The 14,720-nt window shown below is 46.3% G+C and overlaps 1 protein-coding gene across 1 annotated transcript in view; it reads left to right on the plus strand.

The window, feature by feature from the left end:
• The window catches only part of MPC1 (mitochondrial pyruvate carrier 1), an 11,801-nt gene extending 227 nt beyond the window's left edge, over nucleotides 1-11,574 (plus strand). Inside the window, exons 2-5 of the mRNA XM_010839586.1 lie at nucleotides 7,404-7,407; nucleotides 9,595-9,691; nucleotides 10,563-10,695; nucleotides 11,047-11,574. Of these exons, the coding sequence (XP_010837888.1) occupies nucleotides 7,404-7,407; nucleotides 9,595-9,691; nucleotides 10,563-10,695; nucleotides 11,047-11,071 (259 nt within the window). The 3' untranslated portion in view covers nucleotides 11,072-11,574. The remainder of the gene's footprint in view (nucleotides 1-7,403; nucleotides 7,408-9,594; nucleotides 9,692-10,562; nucleotides 10,696-11,046) is intronic.
• Nucleotides 11,575-14,720: the final 3,146 nt, after the last annotated feature.

Genomic DNA, 14,720 nt, shown 5'->3' on the forward strand with positions numbered 1-14,720 from the left:
AGCGGAGCGGCGGGGGCCAGGGCTCCTTCTCCGCCACAAGGGCACCGAGCCCGCCGGGTCGACTCGTCCTTCGCGCTTCTCAGCCTCAGGAGGTCAGGCGTGGGTGGGAGGGAGTCATATCCAACACAGTTTTACAGACGAATATTCTGCCAACCAAGCGCACGCTTTTTTACATGGTGTTTTCCATTCCAGGTAGAAAGGGCTTTGGCGGAATGAAAGGCCTGAAGACACTTTCTGTATTTGAATTCTATCTCTAGCCTTGAGACGCCTGCTTTGTATTTCAAAATGTTTCATAAAACTTCAAAGCCGTTTTATATAGTTTATTTGGGGGCTTCCCAGGTGGCGGTACTGGTGAAGAACCGGCTTGCCAGTGCAGGAGACTAAAGAGGTTCAGTCCCTGTGTGGGGAAGGTCCCTTGGAGGAGGGCATGGCAACCCACTCCAGTATTCTTCCCTGGAGAATAATTTTAAATTTAGTTTTTATTTGTGTGATTTTCTTAAATCTAGGTAAATTGAGCGCTGCAGTGTTTTCCAACAGTTTAATATAGTAAAGAGGTAAAAGACTTCCCTGGTGGCTCAGACGGTAAAGCGTTTGTCTACAATGCGGGAGACCCGGGTTCAATCCCTGGGTCGGGAAGATCCCCTGGAGAAGGAAATGGCAATCCACTCCAGTACTCTTGCCTGGAAAATCCCGTGGACAGAGGAGCCTGGTAGGCTACAGCCCAGGGGGTCACAGAGTCGGACACGACTGCGCGACGTCACTCACTCACTCAATGACAGCTAAAAAGTGTGACCATCCATAGGGTACAGTATGAAGACAGCTTCATTTACCAGTAGAAATATATATATAATTTTTAGAAATTCTGAATCTTATTGCAAATACTGTTTACTTCTAATTTTAAAGATCAGTAGGGTAAGAAAAATAATTTTCTGCCGTAAATTTGGGATCAAGAACTTCACTCTTGTGTTTTCTAAAAAAAAAAAAACTTTCTGTACTTGTATAGGACTGTGGTTAATTAAGATAGATGTTTAGTACTGTGGAGTACAGTATTTATCAGGTTAATATCCTGGAAAGTCTGAGCAAAGTTGTCATGTGAGGCTGTGTGCTTAGTCCCTGCAGTTAAGTTTCCCTATGGCTTCAGATACTACCTTAGGTTTTACTGATGTTTTCTCCTGTGGATGAGCCTTCCTAATAGTTAAGGACAACTAAAGATAAAGCTGTGTGGTGTAATTAAGAACGAAATCTTATCCACATTAGAAATATGCTGGGGATCACCTAGGAAGAGTTTGTAGAATATATGTATTTTCAAGGAAGAGAGTTAGCCCCACTTTTCTAAATTTATATTTTTTCTACTAGATAGGTGTCTGAGAGCCAAGCATTTCAGTTGAATGCTTTGATGTGTGTGACCTTTTTTCAGAGGTTAAGTTCATGTACCTTTAATGTTTGTATAACTTCTCTAGCATTGCTTTCATTGTATTAAGCTCCGACTAAATGAGGAAGAGAATCGCAGCATCCAGGAAAGTGCTTCCGAAGAATGACTTCAGGCCAAGGTATCCCCAGCAGTCAATCCCAGTGGACTTTATTTACCCCATCTATGAAATGGGCTTAATCACAATGTCCTGTCTCACTGGGTTGTTGAGAACATTAAACCAGATGAGGGGTGTGAAAATAGTTGGAAACCCCAAATCACTGTGTATTTCTATTATATCTTGCTGTCTTTGTAGCAGAAACATTTTTAAAAGTTTCCTGTTAGGGGAAAAGTTAAAATCATAAATGTGGATTTTACTGAACAGAGCTTGAGTCTATGCACCCTATACACAACAAAGCCAATCTCCTGACCCGGCATGGTGGGGAAGGAAAGTGCCGTGTTTATTGCAGGGTCCCTGCAAACCACGAAGGGGCGGCTCATGTTCAAAAGACCCAGACTCCCAGATGACTCTCAAGAAAGGGTTCTTAAAGACACGGAACAGAAGAGTGAGGGCTGCAGGGTGTGTGACCAGCTTGTGGACTTCCGACTGGCGGGTGGTGACGTAACCAGGTGATTTGGGGAATCTTAATGACAACCTTCCAGTTCCAACTTCTCATGGTGGGAATGTAGTCACCACCCCCACCATGGGTGGGGTCTTTGTTCCTGCAGAACAGCTCAAAGGTCTGTTAGACTGTTGTGTGTATCCCTTTAGGAGGAGCTAGGACTTGGTTTGTCACTGAAATATTGTTTACTCTTTCCGTATTTTTCTTGCTGCCATTTCCTTCTTGCTGTGTTTCCTCACTTTCCCCATTAGTAACTGCCTGAATCTGCCCTTGGGAACTTCAGGAAGGCCTTGGAGACTAAAGCCCTTTTCTGTAACAAGAAGTGGGGGCATGGAGGGGCTTTTGTACCCAGAAAGCCCTTACAGGGTCCCCCTCATTTTCACGAGGTGTAAAGCTGTGTATTTTTACCTGGAAATACTTTTGTGGACTGAGCGGAGGAAGCGAGTGTCCTACTGGGTTTGTTTGCTCTGCTGTTCTTGGCAGCAGTGGGATCTCATGCCAGCCTGCCAAGCGGTGATTGAGGACAGGTTTGAGGACTGGTATCAAAAGTTTCATCAGAATCTCTTGTATTAGCTTTTTTCCCTAGAATGACAGACTTCTCTCTCCAGAACTTATTAGAGGGGTGTTTCCCCTGTTTGTTCTTCCAGTCTTCCTTACAGCCCCTGCTTTGCTTCTGGAAAAGCAAATGAAGCAATAAGAAGACAATTTCATATTCTCCTCCAATCAGAAATGGGGTTCTGGGCCTGCTCATCTCATCAGTTCTACATTCTTTGCAATCCTGGACGACTCAAGAGCTCCGGCCTTCTTACAGCCTGCCAAAGGGGTATAGAGGTTTTCCAAAGTAAAGCTGTTGTAGAGTTTTAAAGTCATCTTACTAACGACAGAGTTGACATATGCAGCAAAAATTCAAAATCATGTTTCACATAGATTATAAACTCCTGTCAGTTACATTTTCTGAATAAGATTGAAATGCCTCTCTTACTGAAGTGAATTTTCAAGTGTATTTTAAAATGTTGATTTTTTTTTTTTTTTGGTCAAGAAACCTGAGTTGAAAGAGCAGGCTCTAACCAAAGGCAGTGTGTGGATTTTGTTTGGATCTGGTATGGATGAAAACAGCTCTAAAAGGCATTACTCGGACAACTGGGACATCAAAATAGGGTCTCAGTGTTAAAATCTTAAGGAATTGCAATAGTCTTGCTGTGTGCGCTGGTAGCGTTACTGCGCTTAGTGCTGAATTTGATGATGGGTTTGAATCCGAGCCCCGTTGCTTCCAGCTGTGTCGTCTTGGACAAATTTCTTGGTTTTTGTGCTTCGGTAACTGTTTGATGACACAGCATAGTGCTGTGTATACTTACCGAAGGAAATGTTCTATTAACATATTTTTATGAATATTCCATGCTTAGTCCCTGGGTTCCTGGTACTCTCCTTTTGGTGCCTTTCAGCTTTCCTTTCCCTGATTTCTTCTTCTTACCTTAATGAAAATGTTGAATCAAGAACTTTCTGGATCTCTATTCTGTTATCTTTTTAAAGAAGAATAAACCATTTCCTCACATACCTTCTCAGTGGAAAGCAAAAGAAGATAGCTTTTTGAGGGGGGCAGGGGGGTCGTCTTCTCTCATTCTCCCTCCTGAATTAAGAAAACTAAATTTGAAGGAGCAGCTAAGCTTGGAGATAGGATGTGTGTTTTGTGGTCTGTCAGTCTGTGCATGTTTATACCAGAGATTTATCCCCTTCCTGGAGGAGTGAATGGATGTGTATGTGACATACGTTCAAAGGAGGTCTTCTTAAGTAAGCCTAGATCATGAGTGTTAGAAAATCAGTGTATCAGTCAGCATGCTGTTATAAACCCCAGGTAAGTTGGGTGTTTGCAGTGAGTATTCTCCAGTTAATAAGGTTTTCTATTCTGTTAATTTTAACTTCTAAGCTTCCAGGAGAGCTTTAAGAATTTATACTTAATACCCAAGGGAGAAGTTGCAGGGGAAAACAGAAATCTTTCCAAATAGAAAAGAATGTTACAGCTGAATGGTCCTCAGACATCAGATGGTCCAGCGCTTCGCTGGCCTTACGGGAAAACTAAGATCCAAACCACGCAGAGAAGTTGAGACGTCGAGAGCCTCTGGACGCCCAGGTTGTGAAGCCAAGACAGGAATGTCTGTTTAAGATTTGGAGGGAAGCACTTACGCACAAGACTGGTTTTGAAAAGAAGGTGTCGGTGCTGTCTCTGCACTTCCTCTCCTGTGTGTGTCTCCCTTCTCTGCCGGGAGCTTCCACGCCCTGCCCTTGGCTTTGCTTGCCGTCATGTAAATGACCTGCAAACACTTTCTGAGGCTGAGTGTTGAAGCAGAACTGGCCACAAGAGTCTCTTTTCTCCCTTCCAGTTTAGTTTTGACCAATTGAATATCACACATTATGATTTGTAAAAACTCCCTGATTTTAACTTGAAGTAGAAAATCAGGTAAAAGTTGGTGAGAATAAATGAAATGGTGATCACCATTTTCAGCCTCTAAGAGAGTTGCGGTCTAGAATATCTCAGAATCTTACTTTTCTCTCAGAAGCGATACAGACAGACTATGCTAAGGTCCTTTTATACTGTATAAGCAAGTTATAAATTACCTAAATTACCCAGAGTACTTGCAGAGAAAGCTAACAATTACTGTCAGTAATTTTAGGAAAAGGAAGCAAATTGGCAGCACCCAGGAGACTTGTTGAAAATAAAAATGGGTGTGGGACGGACCTGGGACCAGATGAGCAGCATTCAGATAAAGGAGGGACAGAAGGCAACGTTTATTTAGGGTGGTCCTGGTCCTCCTCCTCTGTCACCTCCATGATCATTCTGCTTTTTTAAAAAAGTATTTATTTATTTGGCTGTGCAAGATCTTTAGTTGGGTCAGGTAGGGTCTTTGGTTGGGGCAGGTGGGATCTTAGCTGGGGCAGATGGGGTTTTGTTCCCTGACCAGGGATCAACCCTGGGGCTCCCTGCATTGGGAGTGCAGAGTCTTAGCCACTGGACCACCACGGAAGTCCCTCCATCAACATTCTTACCTGGTTTCTCCTTCACGAAAATGCAAGGTCAGGTGAACCGGGAGAACCTGTGTCTGTTTTGAGGGTGTTTTGTTCTGTTCTGAAGTGCAGGCGCGTCCCGAGTGGAGAGAGAGGGTGCTCTCCAGTGTATGTCCCTGTCCCCAGGCGCAGTCTGTATGCTTTTAGGTGTATCTTTCTTTAGAACAGATACTCACACATCCTGGGAAACTTTTCTTTTCTAGTTTGGCCCTGCACCAGTGTCCTTTTAGATTTTTTGGCTGATAGTTGATTCACGTTTTGGACAACTCTGACGCAGAATTAAGAGACGTTGAGTTATGGATTTTTGTATTTCCCAAAGATGTTTAGAACAGTTTTATTCTCAAGGTCGTTTTATAATCATTAAACCACTATTAAAGTGATGTGATCAACATTATTTTTGTGATCAGCTTCACATAGGACTTTCATACGGAGCAGGGAATGGTGGCAGAAAGTAATTCCTCCTTCACATTTCCTCTATGATCTGCCCTAAGGTCGCCTGTTGTAAAATAGGGTAGAGTTTGAACTATTGTACAATCCAAGGAGACAGTTCTGAATTGAAAACTGAATTATCAAGTTGACATTTTGGATTTTAAGAACTACATCTTGGAATATTTTTGAAATAATTTGTAGGGAAAAAAAACCAAACAGCCATTGGTCATTGATCGATGAATAAAAGGCCTGTGTTCAGACCCTGAACAGACGAGAGCAACCCCAGAGGTGACTGCAGCCTGTAAACGGCCAGACCCTGCCCTGACCGGCTTAGGACATTGCTCCCCAGTAAAGCCCTGTGCTCAGATGGGACCTGCTTGTTCCCCAGTGGAAATGGCGTCTGTGAAAACAGCTCACTTACCTGTGAAAGACGGGCTCCTTCTAGGCTGGTCGTACTTCATACTGGAAGCTGCTTGAAGGGTATTGTCAGCACCTTTGGCAAGTACTTTCATGCTGAAAATTAGAACTTCTTGAGCCCTAACTCGAAACAACTAGAGGAGGGACCTCCCTGGTGGTTCAGGGGTTGAGACTCCGCTTCCAGTGCAGGGCGCGGGTTTCATTCCTGGCTGGGGGAATCATGCGACATGCCCAAGAACAAAAGGACAAGATGAGTTCTTCGGATGTGACTGTGTGTATAAAGATTTTTATCGTTTTATTCCAGTGATTCTTTCAGTGAAAGTGAAGTCGCTCAGTTGTGTCTGACTCTTTGCGACCCCATGGACTGTAGCCTACCAGGCTCCCCTGTCCATGGGATTTTCCAGGCAAGAAAATGGAAAATCTGGAGTGGATTGCCACTTCCTTCTCCAGGGGATCTTCCTGACCCAGGGATCAAACCCGGGTCTCCTGCATTGTAGACAGACACTTTACCGTCTGAGCCACCAGGGAAGTAAGCTGCATTTTAATAAAAGTTGGCCTTAACAGAACTATTCAGCTATGTCCTGGAAAGAAGAACTACCCTTTCAGCAATAAAAGTAACTTGACATATTTCTGAATGGCATTAGTTTTAACATTCAGGAAAACAATTCACTTAACATTGAAAGATTTTTCTCTTTATTCAGCAAACATTGTCTGAATGCCTTGTGAATGCTGGCTGTCACTTGGACCAGAGTTTCAGTCTGAACAGATATAGAATTACACGCCTATTTTTAGGGGCTTATGTTCTGGCGATAGCCTGTTAGTCAGTGAGAGTGGAAAGTTCGTTGTGGATAGAATTCTGCAGCACTGTGCTTCTGTCCAACTAGTTGTTCTCAAATGTTCCCTTGAAGCCCGTGCTGTCCAGTCTGAGAGCCCCCAGCCCCAAGTGGCCGTGGAGCTTGTGGAGGGTGGCCAGTCCAGGCTGAGGTGTCCCGGGAGTGTTGGCACCCACTGGATCTCAGAGACTTAGAGTCAAAAAAGAATGTAAAATGCCTCATCGTGAGGTTGTTCTTGATTACATGTCCAAATTAAAATATTTTGAAACATTGGAATAAATAAGGTTAACCCCTGTTTTTCATTTTTGTGAACATAGCTTCTAGAAATCTTTAACTTCCTTATGTGGCTCCTGTGTGTGACTTGCATTATATTCTTATTGGATAGCCTGGCTTTAAGGATTAAGTTTATTTTTGATAAAATTAAGGTTTACTTTCGTTAGGTCAAGGTTATTGTTAGAAATACCACTAAATCATCTTTTTTAAAAATGTGCTGCTTGTGTTGTTGTTCTGTTACTGAGACGTGGACACGTGTGCCGTTAAAGAAACTGAAATGTTTCAAAGCATCTGATCTTTTTTTTTTTTTCCTTCCCTATGTCTTTCCTGTCCGAACCTCGGCGGCTCCTCACGAAATAGTACGGTAAGAGCCTATCTCTCCTTCGCTCAAGGCTTCTGCAGACTTTGTGCTGTAGCAGAGTTATGGACAGGAAATAGCACATCCTGCCTCCATCCTGCAGGCCTCAGGCCGGGGGCGCCTCCAGTGCCCCCTGGGTCCTTGGGCTCCTCTGGACGCTGACTTCCCTAGAGGATCAGCACTGACCTACAACCATCTGCAGCACAGGCCAGATGTTACTCCAGTGGACAACTGGAGCCTCGTACTAGATAGAAAAGATGGATTCTGCAGTTAGATAATTTCGTAACTAGTGTTGAAATTACATTTACCGTTTATGTTCTTTTTAAGAAATGTATATTAGGTATAGCTCAGTGCTTATAACCACAAGTGTATATATAGCCCTTGACTTGCAGAACCCTGTGTCACATGACCCTACACTCAGGCCAGTGAAACTGTGAGCACTGCCGTGTGACAGGAAGTCCCCGGCCTGCCTCAGGTTTCAGATTCACGCCAAGGCCTCCACTGTCTGGCCACAGCGGTGATGCAGACGCCTGGCATGGCCGAGCCCCGCAGGGAGCCGTGTGCGTGATGTGTAGCTCAGAGGTCGCTGAGCAGAGCAGAGTGATGGGAAACAGTTAAACAGCAAGTGATGGCAATAGACTGACATGGTAAAAAAAAGTGGAGAAGAAGATGATGTGGAATAAAGTGAGGGGCCACAAGGGAAGGACAGGCCCCGCCCTGAAGTAGGCAGGTGAGGAGGGGGAGACATTGTGTCACCAGAGGTCTGGAGGGTGAGGAAGAAGGGACACGGCCAGCCCCCATCTAGACACCAGAACTAGGAAAGCTTCAGCCGTGCGTATCTAACAGAATCCAGTCTGAAAGCAGGACTAATTAGCCACCCCAGCACCCCAGAGGTTCTGTGCAGCAGCCGTGCCTAAGTCACGGGGTCCGTAACTCAGACGTGGACGCCACAGTTCCCAGCATGATGGCACAGGACAGCTCTGACGCTGGATAGCTTCTCAAGGCATGGCCTCGTGCTTGCGTCAAGCATATCATGCAAACATTTCAAAGTATTAGATCATGACAAACGTAATTCTCATTTATTTTTTTTTGCATTTCCCTTTCTCATTCTTAGGAGGTTTTGAATTTTAATGAATCTTGGTCAGTATTAAAAAATGCAGATCTAGAAATGTATTCTGCAGTCTAAATTTATCTTAAATGCTGGGATAGGCAGAAATAAAGCACTGCTTAATGTTCTGATAACCAAAAAGGGTCTTTAGCCAATGACGTGTGGTTTCCTTCACATTTTACTTTTATTTTTTCGGCTGTGCCGCGTAGCTTGTGGGAATCTTAGTTCCCCAGCCAGGGATCAGACCTGGGCCTCCCAAGTGAGAGACTTAGGCCTAACCACTGGCGCCAGGGATTCCCTCCTTCATACTTTCAAGTATTATTTGCAAATTGTGCATAAATAAGACAAGTTTTAGTTTAATAGGGAAAGCCCCTGGGCTTATTTCAGCCTCAGAAACTAAATTAAATTGGCTGTCACTGCTGTTCAGCACGGACAACTAAGTCTTGGTGCCCTGTGATGGCTGTGGTTGCAGGTAAGAAACGGTTGGTCCATTTTCTAAGTATAGGTTGCTACTATTATTTTAAAAGTATTTTTCAATCTTTATTTCATACTATCTGAGGTTCCAAGTATAAATTTTTTGGTTCTCTGATCTGAATATGATCATATGAACTGAAAGCAGTTTCTTCCCTTTCTAAGTTATTTTCTTCAGAAAAAGTATGCAACTTAGGGTCTGTATTTTAAGAGATACTGACACATATCTTAATGAAAACTTGAAAAAAGAAGTTCTGATAGATTTAAACATTGCAGAGAATAGTTCTAACAAGGTCTAAGTTCAGTTGTGGCAAGACTGAATTATGCAAGAAGTTGATCTCATTTGAAAATTCTCTAAATGAGATCATCAGAGATTACTTAACTGTCACCTGGAAGTTAGCAGGGACCTTGGTAAAGTGCCTGCTCCTTTCGGTTTGGGGTCTCACCTGTGAGAACTGCTGGTTCATAGGCCAGTACTTCCACAGCCCAGCGCCTGCCTGCCTGGTAACCCAGGGGTTAACTGCACAGTTCGCGTTACCATCTAAGGTAGAAGTTGCAGCTGTTCATGGCTCCATCTTCACTTTTCCTCTTCTTTCTCTCCTCATTTTTTATAGCACTTTTGGGGCCCAGTAGCCAACTGGGGTCTTCCCATTGCCGCCATCAATGACATGAAGAAGTCCCCAGAGATTATCAGTGGGCGGATGACATTTGGTAAGGACGCAGATGTGAATAACTGGGAGGATTTTTATGTATAATTATAGCATGATACAGCTCCTGCGTACGTTTCAAGTTTGTTGCCCCAGATACTGCAGTCACGTTAGAAAGTACCACAGAGCCTGCTGGCTTCGAGAGACCTTACGTCACACAGAAGGGAGAAACTGGGCTCCTGTGTTTAGAAGAATTTGTTAGGGTCCTGTCTGCCTTTCAGATTTAGTACCCCAGTTAAAGAGTGTGTCCCTCTTGAGCTTTATTCAGAAAAAGTATCTTTAAGTTTACTTGAAACTCTTAATATTTGACTGTAAAACATATTGAGGGGATTAAATGGCAGGTCTTTCAGATAACAGACTATAAACAATTCTGCTGCTGCTGCTAAGTCGCTTCAGTCGTGTCCGATTCTGTGTGACCCCATAGACAGCAGCCCACCAGGCTCCCCCGTCCCTGGGATTCTCCAGGCAAGAACACTGGAGTGGGTTGCCATTTCCTTCTCCAGTGCATGAAAGTGAGAAGAGTGAGTGAAAGTGAAGTTGCTCAGTCCTGTCCAACTCTTTGCGACCCCATGGACTGCAGCCTACCAGGCTCCTCTGTCCATGGGATTTTCCAGGCAAGAGTACTGGAGTGGGGTGCCATTGCCTTCTCCGTAAACAACTCTAGGGGACAGAAAAGGAGCTCAGAACTGATGTCTGCGCGCTGACTTTAATAAACAGCAACGTACCCAGCTGCGGGGCAAACCATCTCATGAGCTTCCCGTTTGCGGAAGCATGCAAAGGTTGTAGCAGAAGAGGCTCTTGTGTTGAGGCAGTCGGCCCAGCAGCCCTCGATCTTGGCGGCTGTCAGTCACACTCTGTCTTGCGTGTCCTGACAGCCCTCTGCTGTTACTCCCTCACGTTCATGAGATTCGCCTACAAGGTGCAGCCTCGGAACTGGCTCCTGTTCGCCTGCCACGCCACCAATGAAGTAGCACAGCTCATCCAGGGAGGACGGCTGATCCGGCACGAGTGAGCAGACCCCTCTCACCCTTTGTGCTTTGAGGAGCTGGGCGGAGTGGAGCAGAAACCTCTAGGGTGTGGCTGTGGACAGAAGTGCGTCCGCAGCTGGGGAGACTTGATTCAGAGCGAAACTATGCCAAGAATTTGAAACAGTGATTGGGCGGTTAATACAGCACAGTGAAAAGTCACTGATTAAAACAGGAACGTTGGCATGAAGTAGGAGATCACTGTTTCTGTAAAATCCTGACTTGAAACACGGGTACACCAAGCTCTCCATGCCCTTTCTTAAAGCCCTCCTGACCTTTGAGGCTGGTGGAGAAGTTGTTTCCTCACTGGATTTTGCCTTGTGCTTCTTCCCAGGATGTCTAAAAAGGCATCAGCGTAACAACGGGAGATGAAGAACCGGCCTTTGAAGGGACTGCATCGCCAGCTGCTGTTGCCGAGTCACGGATTCCACCATCATGAATAGTCTTGCTGAGGAAAATACGCGGAATGCTATTTTTACTAACCGGACTATTTTTCTAGACATAGCAGAGTCCCTAAACCAACTCTCTGCTGCCTTATGAGTACTGAATATTTTCTTCTCTTCAGAAAGAGTAGCACAAATATGCAATCAATTTAATAATTCTCAATGAAGGTTTTATCTGCAGTAATATGTGTATTATCTGTAAGAATATACTTAGTGAAAAACTGAAGAGAACAAAATTTGTAACCATTAGCATTTAAGTACTCAGAAGGCATATCCTTAATGACCATGACCCGGCTGACAGCTGGCCACATACCGGAAAGCACATTGCCAGTGTTTGAAAAGCTATTTGTACTTCCGTGCAGTGTGTATATTGAAATGCTGTAAATTAATGACAATAAATGATTTAAATATTTGTGAAATGAGTATGATTAAATACTTTGCTGTGTTTGTTAAGAAACTGAAGAGCTGTTTCCCAGAAAGGACACTTACAGGTGAAAACTGGAGCTCCCTGAAAGTGGGTGAGCCGGCAGTGGGCAGTGACAGGCCGGGGCCTGCTTCCGGAGGGCACCCCCGGTCCCTGCTGCTCATAGTGCCCTCTGCCTTGTGGGCAGGCAATGGAAAGTGGGTGCCCCGGGCCTGCACCTGGACCCTGCCGAGGTGTCCTGGGCACACCCGTGCTGTTTCCGGGGAAGCTGTGGGGACTGCAGGCCCCCGGCACGCAGCAACACCTCGTGGGCAGCGCTGTGTGCGGCACTGGGAGGGGAGGCTGACCCCGGGCAGGGGCACGCTCGGAGGGCGGGGGTGGGGCGGCCCGAGGAGCCTGTCCTGACGCCTCGGGTCAGCACGCAGCACGGCTGGGGTTTCTAACGCTGCCCCGTAGACGGGAGCGGGTTTGCTGTGCTCTGGCGGTCATGGACGAGGGAGGCAGATGGACAGAGGAGTCCGCAGGCTCTGTGTCCCGTCTTCTCAGCCAGCCTGTCCCCGCTGAACCAGAGGCAAGGGGGCAGGGGGCCCGTGTGACTGGGGCCTCCTGCCTCGAGGCTGCATCCACCACAGATGGGAGACCCGGGACAAGCCCTTCCCCCTAGGTCAGGTTCATGCCTCCGGGGCTGCCTGCAGGTGAGGGTGGTTGAAAGGAACTTTGGATCTGAGCCTGGATGGGCTTAATTAAACAGCACCTTCTGCTGGACCGGTTGCACACGTAACAACTTGTAAGCAACGCACACCACCCAGGAGCATATAAAGCAGCCTCACGGCCTGTCCAGTCCGGAGCCACCACTGGTAGTCTGTGCTCTGGGATCCTCCCCTCCCCCTTGCACCTTGGAGAACCTGCCCTACCCGTCTCTAGTGCCATCAAGGAGCCCGCATAGCTTAAGGTGACAGTTGGGAGACTGATACCATCTGCCAGCTCTCACACCTGGGGCACCTGCTGAGGAAACGCGGACGGGCCGGCAGGGCCACTTCTGCCCAGAGTGGAGATGGACGACCAGGATGTGTGCTGGGCACGGGGCTCAGGGAAGGGGCCCATGGGCCCCTCGAGGTGCACGGCCCACATCAGAGCGGGCGCTGAGGGCCCTGGGGGCCAGCTTCCCGACGGGGTCTGTGCAGAGTCCCGGCGAGGACGCACGCCTGGACCCCAGAATGATGAGAAAAGGTTCGGGTGCAGCGTTGCTGGCTGGAATCCAGCTCCTAACACAGCATCAGCACCAACAGGACAGCTGTGACCCAGAACCAGACTTCCTCTCTTAAAGGTTCTTGGTTCCTTTAAAATGACCGGTGCATCATTAGCAGAAAGGACACTCAGAACAAGCGGGCATTCCGTTTGTGAGTGAAAAGCTCATCAGAGAGGCTGGTCAAAGGGTATGAAAACTTCGTTCTCCCAGCGGGCTGGGCGGAACCCTCCTGGGAGCGTGGACTCCGGGCCTTCCAGCTCTGTGCTCCTCCTGTGAACGTACCAGGCCTTGTCTTGGGGCGACATGAGAAGTGAGTTATCACAGAATGTGGTGGCTATTTGATCTGCCCTCCGGGTGCAGTGCCTGCTCCCTGCAGGGTGCCCGCAGGGCATCGCATCTGGGTACTGGGCGGAGTGTGAGTAGAGAACACCAAGCCAACATGAATATCTAAATATGTTAACCGTATATATGGTTACATGCAGAGTAATAACAACGGCAACAACTAAAACAGGAAAACACAGGGCTTGGTTTGGTGCAAATGTGATTACTCTAAAATCCCAATGGAGCAGGACCTGATGGGCCTTCCAGGGTGGACCCTCCCCCAGGTCCTTCGCTGAGCCCCCTCACAAGCCCCCAGATGACGTCTCTGGTGCTCATTCCTGAGCTGTCTCATGGATGCTAGTTCAGTTCAGTTCAGTCACTCAGTCATGTCCAACTCTTTGTGACTCCATGAACCGTAGCACACCAGGCCTCCCTGTCCATCACCAACTCCCGGAGTTCACTGAAACTCATGTCCATCGAGTCAGTGATGCCATCCAGCCATCTCATTCTCTGTCGTCCCCTTCTCCTCCTGCCCTCAATCCCTCCCAGCATCAGGGTCTTTTCCAATGAGTCAACTCTTCACATGAGGTGGCCAAAGTACTGGAGTTTCAGCTTCAGCATCAGTCCTTCCAATGTACACGCAGGACTGATCTCCTTTAGGATGGACTGGTTGGATCTCCTTGCAGTCCAAGGGACTCTCAAGAGTCTTCTCCAACACCACAGTTCAAAAGCATCAATTCTTCGGCGCTCAGCTTTCTTCACCGTCCAACTTTCACATCCATAAATGATCACTGGAAAAACCATAGCCTTGACTAGATGGACCTTTGTTGGCAAAGTAATGTCTCTTCTTTTCAATATGCTATCTAGGTTGGTCATAACTTTCCTTCCAAGGAGTAAGTGTCTTCTAATTTCATGGCTGCAATCACCATCTTCAGTAAAATAAAGTCTGACACTGTTTCTACTGTTTCCCCATCTATTTGCCATGAAGTGATGGGACTGGATGCCATGATCTTCGTTTTCTGAATGTTGAGCTTTAAGCCAACTTTTTCACTCTCCTCTTTCACTTTCAATCAACAGGCGTTTTAGTTCCTCTTCACTTTCTGCCATGAGGGTGGTGTCATCTGCATATCTGAGGTTATTGAGATTTCTCCTGGCAATCTTGATTCCAGCTTGTGTTTCTTCCAGTCCATCATTTCTCATGATGTACTCTGCATATAAGTTAAATAAGCAGGGTGACAATATACAGCCTTGATGTACTCCTTTCCCTATTTGGAACCAGTCTGTTGTTCCATGTCCAGTTCTGTTGCTGCCTGACCTGCATATAGGTGTCTCAAGAGGCAGGTCAGGTGGTCTGGTATTCCCATCTCTTTCAGGATTTTCCACAGTTTATTGTGATCCACACAGTCAAAGGCTTTGGCATAGTCAATAAAGCAGAAATAGATGTTTTTCTGGAACTCTCTTGCTTTTTCAATGATCCAGCAGATGTTGGCAATTTGATGTCTGGTTCCTCTGCCTTTTCTAAATCCAGCTTGAACATCTGAAATTTCACGGTTCATGTACTACTGAAGCCT

Source organism: Bison bison, unplaced genomic scaffold, assembly GCF_000754665.1.
Source record: "Bison bison bison isolate TAMUID 2011002044 unplaced genomic scaffold, Bison_UMD1.0 scf7180017864122, whole genome shotgun sequence".
In the NCBI taxonomy this organism is placed as follows: Eukaryota; Metazoa; Chordata; class Mammalia; order Artiodactyla; family Bovidae; genus Bison; species Bison bison.